The sequence below is a fragment of the Kogia breviceps genome, chromosome 17 (assembly GCF_026419965.1).
Source record: "Kogia breviceps isolate mKogBre1 chromosome 17, mKogBre1 haplotype 1, whole genome shotgun sequence".
NCBI lineage: Eukaryota > Metazoa > Chordata > Mammalia > Artiodactyla > Physeteridae > Kogia > Kogia breviceps.
The window spans coordinates 53483984-53496346 of record NC_081326.1 but is presented as its reverse complement, the minus strand read 5'-3'; the positions used below and the strand labels follow the sequence as shown (position 1 = coordinate 53496346).

At 31.8% G+C, this 12363-nt stretch overlaps 1 protein-coding gene across 7 annotated transcripts in view; it reads left to right on the top strand.

The window, feature by feature from the left end:
• The window catches only part of CSMD3 (CUB and Sushi multiple domains 3), a 1102347-nt gene that overhangs the window by 1032052 nt on the left and 57932 nt on the right, over positions 1 to 12363 (top strand). For all 7 annotated transcript variants that reach the window (XM_059042775.2, XM_067017123.1, XM_067017122.1 and 4 more), the window contains 5 exons: positions 3477 to 3650; positions 5676 to 5849; positions 7040 to 7225; positions 9162 to 9335; positions 11463 to 11645. In XM_059042775.2, coding sequence (XP_058898758.1) covers positions 3477 to 3650; positions 5676 to 5849; positions 7040 to 7225; positions 9162 to 9335; positions 11463 to 11645 — 891 coding nt within the window. The remainder of the gene's footprint in view (positions 1 to 3476; positions 3651 to 5675; positions 5850 to 7039; positions 7226 to 9161; positions 9336 to 11462; positions 11646 to 12363) is intronic.

Here is a 12363-nt window from a genome sequence, read left to right as displayed (position 1 = left end):
CATAGTGATTCAACATTTGTATACATTACAAAATGGTTACCACAGTAAGTCTAGTTACTGTCACCTTACAAAGTTAATACAATATTATTGACTGTATTCCCCAAACTGTACATTACATCCCCATGACATTTATTTTATAACTGGAATTTTGTACTTTTTAATCCCCTTCACCCATTTCACATTCCCCCTAACCCTCCTCCCCCTGGCAACCTCTAATCTGATCTCTGTATCTATACTCTAGGTTTTGTTTTGTTTGCTTTTTTTGTTCTTTGGATTCCAAATATAAGTGAAATCATGTGGTATTTGTCTTTCTCTGTCTGACTAATTTCACTTAGGTTAATACCCTCAAGGCCCATCCATGTTATTCCAAATGGCAAGATTCTGTTCTTTTTATGGCTTAGTAGTATACCATTGTGCGTGCGTGTGTGTGTGTGTGTGTGTGTGTGTGTGTGTGTGTGTGCGCGCGTATCATATCTTCTTTAACCATTCATCAATTGAGGGACACAGGTTGTTTTCATATTTTGGCTATTGTAAATAATGCTGCGATGAACATGAAGGTGCATAAATCTTTTTGAATTAGTGTTTATTTTTTCCCTTTGGATAGATACCCAGTAGTGGAATGGAAGCTCTATTTTTAATTTTTTGAGGAATCTCCATACTGTTTTCCATAGTGGCTGGACCAGTTTACATTCTCACCAAGAGTGCACAAGAGTTCCTTTTCTTTATCTCCTCACCAACACTTGTTATTTCTTGTTGTCTTTCTGATAATAACCATCCTGACAGGTATAAGATGACACCTCTTTGTGGTTTTGATTAGCATTTCCCTGATGATTAGTGCTTTTAAGCATCTTTTCATGTGCCTGTTGGCAATTTGTATGTCTTCTTTGGAAAAATGTCTATTCAGATCTTCTTCCCATTTTTTAAATTGGACTATCTGGGTTTTTTTTTATTATTGAGTTATATGTGTTCTTTATATATTTTGGATATTAACTCTTCATCAGTTATATGATTTTCATATATCTTCTCCAATTCAGCAGACTGAATTCTTGTTTTGATGATAGTTTCCTTCACTATGCAAAAGCTTTTTAGTTTGATGTAGTCCCATTTGTTTATTTTTGCTTTTGTTATCCTTGTCAAAGAAGACAGATCTAAAAAATTATTGTTAAGGATGATGTCAAACATCATACTGCTTATGTTTTCTTCTAGGAGCTTTATGGTTTCACATCTTATATGTAAGTCTTTAATCCATTTTAAGTTTATTTTTGTATATGGTGTAAGAAAGTCATCCAGTTTTATTTTGTTGCATATAGCTGTCTAATTTTCCCAATAGTATTTATTGAAGAGACTGCCTTTGCTCCATTCTATATTTTTGTTTTCTTCATCATAGATTAATTGATCATATAAGTGTGGGTTTATTTCTGGACTCTCTATTCTGTTCCATTGGTCTATATGTCTCTTTTTGTGCCAGCACAATGCTGTTTTGTTTACTGTAGCTTTGTAGTATAGATTGTAATCAGGGAGTGTGATACCTCTTGCTTTGTTCTTTCTCAAGATTCTTTTGGCTATTTATGTTTCCATACAAAATTTAGAATTATTTGTTTCAGTTCTGTGAAAAGTATCCTGGGTATTTTGATAGGGATTGCTCTGAGCCTGTAGATTTCCTTGAGTAGTATGGTCATTTTAATAATATTAATTCTTCCAGCCCATGAACATGGGGTACCTTTCCATTTGTTTGTGCCATCTTCAATATATTTTTCCAAGTACAAGCTTTTTACCTCTGTGATTAGATGTATTCCTAGATATTTTCTTCTTTTTTATGCAGTTGTAAATGAGATTGTTTTCTTAATGTCTCTTTCTGATCATTCATTGTTACTGTACAGAAGTATGACAGATTTCTGTATATTAATTTTGTATACTGAATTCATTTATTACTTCTAATAGTTTGTAGCATCTTTAGAATTTTCTGTATATAGTATCTGCAAATAGTGATAATTTTGTTTCTTTCCTTCCAGTTTGGATGCCTTTTATTTATTTTCCTTGTTAATTGCTGTGGCTAGGATTTCCAATACTATGTTGAATAAAAGTGAGGAGAATGAGCATCCTTATCTTGTTCCTGATCTTAGAGGAAAAGATTTTAGATTTTCACAGTTCAATATGATATTGGCTGTAGGTTTTTGTCATATATGCCCTTTATTGTGTTAAGATTCATTGCCTCCCTATATCCACTTTGTTGAAAGTTTTTATCAAAAATGGATGTTGAATTTTATCAAATGTTTCTTCTGCATCTCTCAGCATGATCATATGATTTTTTATCTTTTATGTTGTTAATGTGGTATATCACACTGATTGATTTGCAGATGTTGAACCATCCTTGCATCTCTGGAATAAATCACACTTGATCATGGTGTATGATCATTTTAATGTATTGTTGTATTAGGTTTGCCAATATTTTGTTGAGGATTTTTGCATCTATATTTATTAGGGTTATTAGTCTGTAGGTTTCTTTTTTTGTGGTGTTCTTATCTGGTTTTGGTATCAGGGTAATGCTGGCCTCATAAAATAAGCTTGGAAGCTTTCTCTGCTCTATAATTTTTTTGGAAAAGTTTGAGAAGAATAGCTATTTAGTATTGAGTGTTTGGTAAAATGCACCAGTGAATCCATCTGGTCCTGCATTTTTGTTTTTTGAGAGGTTTTTGATTACTGTTTCAATCACATACTAGTGATTGGTCTGTTCAGATTTTTATTTATTCAAGAATCATTCTTGAAAGATTGTAAATTTCTAGGGATTTATCCATTTCTTCCAGTTTTTGTAATTTGTTGGTGTATAATTGTTCCTAGTAGTCTATTATAATTCTTTATATTCCTGTGCTATCAGTTGTAATTTCTCTTCTTCCATTTCTGATTTTATTTATTTGAACATTCTCTCTTATTTTTAAAGAAAGAATTTTTAGCTTAGGTAATGCTCTCTATTATTTTTCTATTTTCTATTTCCTTGATTTCTGTAAATGTCTTTAATATATTCTTCTGTTTACTTATTTTGGCTTTTTTTTTCCTATTCATTATTTTGCTCTTCTTTTTCCTCTTCATAAAGTGAAATATTACTTGTTTCATCTTATATCTTCCTTCTTTTCTAATAAAAGCATTTAACACTGTAAAGCTCCTCACTAAGCATACTTCATATGTATTCCTCAAAATTTTACATGCTATATTTTCATTTTTATACATATTGAAATGTTTGCTAATTTCTTCCAGGCCCAACTGTTACTAGAAGTGTGTTTTCTTTTAATTCCCCAATATTAGGCATTTTGTTAAGTATATTACAGTTATCTTAATGTTATATAATTGTGTTTGCCTTATTTTTGGCATGCTTCTAAGTAAACATTTAAAGATTAGTAATGTTATATATGTATACAAATATACAAATCATAATAAAACTTAGATCACAATATTAAAAATATTATTTTGACCCATTTCAGCGGGCCACTGTGGAATTCCAGAGCTTATTGTGAATGGTCAAGTTATTGGAGAAAATTATGGATACAGAGACACAGTTGTTTATCAATGTAATCCTGGTTTTCGACTGATTGGTTCTTCAGTGAGAATATGTCAACAGGATCACAACTGGTCTGGTCAACTTCCATCCTGTGTGCGTAAGTAAGCATGGCAAAAGTACTTAGAGACCTCTGTTTAGTTCTCTTGCAATTACCAGTAATTTTTTTATTAGGTAAGAGAAATGATTATATAGACAGATCCACACATATGTACGTGTGTGTGCACATGTGCATGTGTGTATTTAAAGAACTAAGTTCTCACAGAGCATTTTTTTATACTGACACACACTAGTCTTTAAAGTAGGGTGTGTTCAGAAGCATATAAAACCATCCACCATGAAAGTGGAAGAAATATTAGAAAGTCTGTCATTACTTTGTGGATTTGGAACAATTTTGGAATTGTTTTAATAAAGATCTTACTAGTTCAACAAAATCCATCTGATCTTTTAAGTTAATTTAGATGTGAATTTATACATGAAGGATAAAATGAATTTTAAAATTACTGAGTAATAACTCTAATACTTTTTCTTACTCCACTGAATACCCAGCAGTACACAGTATTTCATATCACAATCTATCCTATTTTGGATCAGAAAGTAAATTATCCATATATTTCTTATTTTTTTCTCCTAATAATTTCCATCAGCAATCACTGACATTTGTATTAAAAATGGTGTTAGAAAATTAGAATAAACACTGTAAATATGTTGTAATTTTAACACTGTAGGATCAAATGATAGAGATTTTGGATGCTTCAGAGAAATAATGTGTGGGGCTTTAAGTATGGGTTCACAGGAAATATTTAATTTGTGGCCAATTACATCCATATTTATAAATTCCATCCTTGTCAAATTCTTATCCAATCAACAGAATTTTTTGGAGTTCTAGTGTAATAGAAAATACATTAATGTGTTGAGATTTAATAGGATAATAGAACATATAGTTAGCAAAATTGCTTCTCTGTGGTATGTGTGTATAGGGGGAAGACAGTTTAATGATTTAAGGACAGCAATATTATGCAGGATCCGTCCCAGATATTTTGCCTTTCATTATATCAAAGCATAGGCAACTAATACCACTATTTTTCTTGCTGAATAATTGAGACTATAAATGGAAATTGGCCCTTGGAGTAAAACAGGTTTCTTTATCAATAATTTTAAACAAGAATAAGATGCAGTTACATTTTCAAGTGAATAGGTTGATGTTAACAATACAGCTGAAAATTAATTGCTCTTGTGTCATTTTGAAAGTACTAAAAGTGACCATAGGTCTTTCACTGTGCCCAGTTTTGAAGCAGTATTACTGGACTTCCTGTGATTAATAAAGTGAGATAATACAATTAAACTGTTCACAGGAATACAGAGTGTTTGGGAAAAGCCAGCACTAAATAAACTCTAAAAAAGAACCATAACACTAAATTATGTAAATAGCGCGTCTAATTGATACCATTAATTCCAAACAAAACTGTGCTAAATTATCAAATATCAATAGTGAAGAAACTATACCAGTAAGGTTGATTGGTTTAGGGAATCTTAATATTGTTATCTCAATATGTTAAGAATTCTACATCATAAGGCATCATTTTTTATTGCAGTCACATTGTTATTCTTCAAGCACACTTTTGCTTATATATTAATCATAAAAATGATTGTATAATTAATATTAAAAGAACCTATTTCAAAATTAAATACAAAAAATTGCCTTCATTTATCTGCAATTCTTAAACTTAACTAGAAAAGGAAATTTGGTTTAGTTTCATTCCTTTTTGCCATTAACTAGTGATATGAATTTCAGTCATTCCCAAATTTCTTTGAATTTCAGTATTCTTCCCTAAAAAGAAATAGAATGAAAAGCTATCATAGAACTTTAAATATCTGTGCACTACTTGCATGTAATTACAACAATTATAAATAATTGTCTACTTACTAATATAATACTTCTACTATATTAGACTATTTTGGCATTCTACATTGTTCCTTTGCATTAGTAAAATTAAGTATATTTTCATACAAAAGTGGCCTTCTTTCCATGTTCTTTGAAATGATTAAGTATAATTTTCATGTAATAATTGATAACTAATTATTCTGTTCTGTGTCTCTCCCACCCTGGCCCTGTTGCTATTAGCTGTGAGCTGTGGTCACCCTGGTAGTCCAATTTATGGAAGAACAAGTGGAAATGGATTCAACTTTAATGATGTGGTAACATTCTCTTGCAATATTGGGTATCTTATGCAAGGGCCAACAAAAGCACAGTGCCAGGCCAACAGACAGTGGAGTCATCCTCCACCAATGTGCAAAGGTAAAAATCTAACTATATTCCAGCTTAGAGCATGGTAATAATGTGTCTGTGTAGACATACATGATAAAATTTGAAACAGTTTGGGCAGAACAGTAGAAAATTTTCAGCTAATAACGCAAAAATATTTAATATTGATGTCATCTCATTAGCAATGCTTTCCTTTTTCTTATTTTTTAAACTTTTTTTAGAAGTCAAACTGGCAAACTTTATTTCAGCTGCTTAACTATGTTATCTTGTACCTATTTTATGGCTGCATATAAAATCATATCTTTTTTACTTGCAGTTTGCTTCATAATTAATGGAACTTGTCTTTTCAATTTTTTAATTTTTTTTACAATTTTTATTGGAGTATAGTTGATTTACAATGTTGGGTTAGTTTCAGGTGTATAGGAAAGTGAATCAGTTAAACATACGTATATCCACTCTTTTTTAGATTCTTTTCCCATGTAGGTCATTATGGAGTACTGAGTAGAGTTCCCTGTGCTATACAGCAGGTCCTTATTAGTTATCTATTTTATATATAGTAGTGTGTATATGTCAATCCCAATCTCCCAATTTATCCCTCCCCCTTTTTGCCCCTGGTAACCATAAGTTTGTTTTCTACATCTGTGACTCTATTACTGTTTGGTAAATAAGTTCATTTGTACTGTTTTTTTAGATTCCACATATAAGCGATATCAGATAATATTTGTCTTTCTCTATCTGACTTCACGCAGTATGACAATATTCATATTTTTGATTAAACAATGTTTGAGGCCTAAATTACCCTGATACCTGCGTTAGACGTTTAGTTATTTTTCTCTCTATAGAAATATATTAAAGATAATTGTTTTGTGTTTTCTCCACTTGCAAAGAGGTATATTTTGTATTGTCTGATAAAATAACAACCAAATTATCATTTTCCTCCATTTTCTAATTATTTAAAGCTTGAAAGATTAAATCTGTACTCAGTGTAATATTTATGGAGTTGCTATTGTTCAAGACAATTTTGCAAAGAAGTTTTCCTTTTTCCAATATTTTCAGCCATATCAATTTCAGTCCATTATATCCCATTAAAATGTTAATTGTATTCCTTGAATCTTTGGTTTGTTTGATTAAATTTACCTTTGAAGCTACATTTCTAATGGAAATCTATATAAGTATATGTATATTATTCCAAACACACATTTCAAAATTTGTCATTTGTTTAGTGGTCAACTGTTCTGATCCTGGAATTCCAGCCAATTCCAAAAGAGAAAGTAAAATAGAACATGGGAATTTCACCTATGGCACTGTGGTGTTCTATGACTGCAATCCTGGATATTTCTTATTTGGATCTTCAGTTTTGATATGTCAACCAAATGGACAATGGGACAAACCTTTACCAGAATGTATCAGTAAGTAGATAATGGGAACTGTTCCTTGAGATAATGCCATGGAAGGAACATGTATATTTACTGTCTTTATGAAATATTTAGAGCTATGTATCAGAAGGAAGCATATTGATTATATTGTTTTATTTTGAAACTACACTTCCCTATATCCTGCCAATTCAATGACCAAATGACATTTTTATTAGTAATAATGTGATTAATATTTCTCTGTCATCCCTTGATTTTGAACCTTCATGGAGCAGATAGAATATTAAAAGCAGATGTATTTAATACTCCATGATGTTACCATCCCATGAGAATAAACTACATTTTTATTTTCTATTGTACTAATATTTCAAATTTCATTTAAAGCAAAATTAGTTTAATATAAACAGCCACAAGGGCTTGAAAATATTTGAGAAATTAGACAAAGGTGTTACTTAATACTTACTGACTTTAAGTATTTATTATATACAGGTACATGCACATAAGAAATGTTAATACACATCATCTTTCAAGTCAGTCAGCATATGAGTGCATTTTGTTATATGTTGTATTGGAATTGTAGACTATAAATAAAACAAATGATACCATCTTTGCATATAATTAACATGTGTAGTGAGACAATGATTTAACAGAAATAAATCAAAATTATGTGAAGACATAGAGAAGTGAACGTGAATTCTAGGAATTCAGCTTATTGATAGGTCTCAAATATATTTACATCTCAGAGTTGAAGAATCTTGGACATGATAGGAGAGAGAAGAACATTATAGATTGAAGGAGTAGTGTATCAAGAAATCATTGTGCAAGTAATTTTTGTTTATTCTAAATTGCTAAGTTATAAAATTATTTTATGATCATGTTTTATTTAAGAGACGCTTTATTTATGTTCATGGGGTAAGATTTTTTGAAAAACGTGTGGCATCATTCATGTACGCATTCACAAACTAACAAAGAAACAGAACTTTATACAGTGTCTATCTAATTTCATATTCTATTCAGATAATTAAATCAATTGTTGATCCCTTGCTTAAAATGCATTTGATTTATTTTTGTAGACTGACTAGTCTAATGGTTTAAGTAATTCACTTACTTAGCCTTGTGTGGCTACAACATTAAAGTTAATAATCTTTTGTAGGACCTGAAAACATGAACTTCTTCAGATTTTCTTAGCTCTCATTTACTTTTTACCTTTTCTTTACTTCCTATAGCACTCCCTGGTACTGTGCTAAGTACTCAGGGGTTTTATTAAGTTTATGTCTCCTTGTGTGCTATTTAATACTTTAGAGTCATATTGTACTCAGTATTTTTCCAAGTTACAACTAAAAGGGGACACACAGTAAGTTCCCAAGCTACTTCTAGCTTATAAAGAGAATTCTCAATGTGGTAACATCTGATTCTGCTATGCTTAGCTGTGTTTTGGTTGATAAGCCACCGAGTATTTTCTTTATGCAGGATAATTTATTCATTAATGGCCTGGAGTGGAATTATTCTGGACTACATTATGTGCAGACTACATTGTGTGTCACAGATCCACCTTCATTCCCTCTCCTTTACCCTTAAGTTTTTCCCTTTTAATTTTTGTATGGGCTCATTTTGAATCCTATATGACCTTATTTAGCCAATCCACATCCTCTAACTTTCACATCCTTATCTAGACACATACATACTTCAAACCCATGCACGTATGTATATAAACACACACTCACTACCCGCACACATACAAGCTTATACCGATTCAATCATTTAAGTTGACTTACAATGTTCCTGTTAAACTCATGCTCAGGGTGAGTGGGCTGACAGAATAACTCCTGTAATTTCAACTGTCATATAGATATTTGATTTCTGGATGATGTGTATATTTGAGCAGATAATTCTGATTTATTTCATAAAAAGTTGGTGCAGGTTGTTTGATAGAGATATAAAAAATTTTATATTCAATAATTATGTATTGTAGTGATTGACTGTGGACACCCTGGCGTTCCTCCTAATGCAGTCCTGTCTGGTGAGAAGTATACCTTTGGGTCCACTGTTCGCTATTCCTGCACAGGAAAGCATACCCTTCTTGGTCAATCATCAAGGACTTGCCAATTAAATGGCCATTGGAGTGGATCACAACCTCATTGTTCAGGTACCACTTGGGAAATTGGATGATATGTGTTGGAAATTACATTAATAGTATTATTATTTGGAATATATACACAAAACAATCTAAAGAGATACAATAATGCATTTCTCTTTTAAAAATCTCATGGGAGAAGCTGTAACATTTTTACATTTATCGGAATTCTTCTTAAGGTAATATGAATTTAGAACACTAATTAGTACTGATCTTGTAAATGATAAATTACAGGTATATGTTTTGAACTGTGTTGTATCGAATATAAGTGATTTTGGGATGCTACTCTCTGTGAAGTGCTTTTTTATTCATTAAAATAGCTAACCATTCAAGCTTAAGTAGCTATTCCATTTTAGCAGATATAAAATATAATTTTCCCTATAAGGCTATGTTATATCAGTGATTTCCTGTTAGAATTCAGTTCTTTGTAACTGAACTTTGTAAGCAATCAGTTACTTAATAGCATAATTTAAAGTGAAGCCTTAAATGTTTTAAATTAAACTAAGCCAGTAATTTTTATGAAAAACATTTATTTATCCTAATTTTATTTGTTATTAATAGACAACATATAACTCCTGAGTGTCTATAATCCCAATAGAGTTTTCTTAGAATAAGTAAATATTCAGTCTACTTTTAATTAATAATTTGTTCACAGAGTGAGTATTTGAAAAATCTTTTTTGAGCTGTTTAAGTTACTGTTTTTCTTCAGAAATTGTTATTTCCGTTTTAGAGCTGTGATTTCTCTCTACTTGATACTATTTATTCTGTTTTTACCTATCAGCCAGATATTGGAGCTTATTTTTCTGCCTGGTCTTTCTACTTACATATTGTCCATTATCTTTATATCATTTTACCTCTGTGGAGATCATATGATGACTTATTAGGAGTTGTTTTACACTGTTTTTCCTTTAGAGGTAAAAGTTATGAAATAGTTTCAGATTCCCCTTGTAATTGTGGTTAAACCCTATGAAATAACTGCCTGGTACTTCAAATTTAATCTATAGATTTTTTTAAACTATCATAGTTAATTTACTCACTAGGCTAACTGGTAATACATATAACACACATCTCTCTCTCTGTCTCTGTCACTGTCTCTCTCCCTCCCTCCCTCTCTCTCTCTCTTTCATGCACACACACACAGGATTGATTGGGAAACTACTACTTAGTTGTAAAAATAATGTGTACACATATATTTAAAAGCAAAATAGTGACCTTAAATATTTATGTGATTATGAATATTGCATCACATGAAGATGAGGAAATATTAAGAAGGATTCCAAATACACAGGGCGTGTCAAAATAGGCATCTAGATAGACGGAAAACACTTTCAATGCTTATGCATTCAACTTTCTCTCTGTCTCTCTTTCTGTGTCTCTCTATTTCTCTCTCTCTCTCTCTCTCTCTCTCTGTCTCAAAAGTATACTAATACTGTGGCAACTTTAATTAAAATTATTTAAGAAATGATAAAGAGACAGTAAACCCTAAACACTACAATCAAAAGAGAAACACTTCAGCATGAGCAAAAAATCCGTATTAAGAACTTAAGTCAGAGTTTCTTGTCTTTGTTTACAATTTATTTTTATATTTTCATGTATGAGAAGTATGCAGCTTATTCATTTTTGGTCAGTGGTCATTGATAGAGAATATTAGGGGGTGAAAGTTTAGAAATACTATATTTTAAGATACATACTTTCCAGTATATCACAGTTCTATTTTAACAGAAACTGATTTCAATTCAGAGAAAGAAAGATAAAAATTGCCAAGTCCATGTTTTCAATTTTAATTGTATAAGTCCATTCTCATTTGAGCCCAAAGAACTGTCAATTATAAATTTTCCATTATGTTGATTAAGAACTAGATTCTGGAAATACTAATGAAATGTCTTCAACTTATTGAATATCTCCAAATATCACTGATATGGAAAATAACACCATACTCTGCAACTATTTTCTTTTTCCTTTAGGCTTTTTCTTATGACTGGAGTCAGATAGGAAGTATGAATTATGATTTTACCCAGTCAACTTATCATATTAAAACACAACATGCACAAAAACAAATTCCTACAAGAATGTTGGACTAAATCATAACTTAATAAATGTTTATTGAAATAAGTTAAATTGAACTGTGCTGAATTGCAGGTGATGCTACTGGTACATGTGGGGATCCAGGTACTCCTGGTCATGGTTCTAGACAGGAAAGCGATTTCAGATCCAAAAGTTCTGTACGTTTTGCCTGTGATATTGGTTATATCCTTCATGGCTCAGAAGAAAGAACGTGTTTACCCAATGGCAGTTGGACTGGAAGGCAGCCAGAATGCAAAGGTAATCTCAAGTAGAAACTAATAACATTGATGATGCTGGAATTTAATGTGTATCAAATTCAACTGGGTAGGGCTTCCCTGGCGGCACAGTGGTTGGGAGTCCGCCTGCCGATGCAGGGGACACGAGTTCGTGACCCGGTCCGGAAAGATCCCACGTGCCGCGGAGCGGCTGGGCCCGTGAGCCGTGGCCGCTGAGCCTGCGCGTCCGGAGCCTGTGCTCCGCAACGGGAGGGGCCACAACAGTGAGAGGCCGGCGTACCGCAAAAAAAAAAAAAAAAAAAAAATTCAACTTGGTGCTGCTAGTGAAATTACTCCTACCAGTTGTTGTCCTCAACCATGGAATAAAAGCAGTATCATTCCAGTTTTACCAACACTGTCCTATAAGAGAAATATGATAAATAACAATTATTAAGTTATTAAAGTTATCTCTCATGGATCATTTATATACATTGTTCACATCACAGTAGATATCAGGATTGGAAAAGTTAAAAAGATTTTCTTTTCCCTTTATCACAGTGTTCTGTATTGTTGAAAACCATTAGGAAAAAATTAGGTTGTTCTCACATCAACATTACCTCATGATCTGTTTTAGTTTTCAGGTTTGTCGAAATGGAAAAACATAAAAAGATGTCTAAGTATAAATGATGTTTTTATTTATAGGTATTGCTCATAACTAGAATTCTTAAAATTGGGGATGTTTAAGTAAAATTGTTAATTGT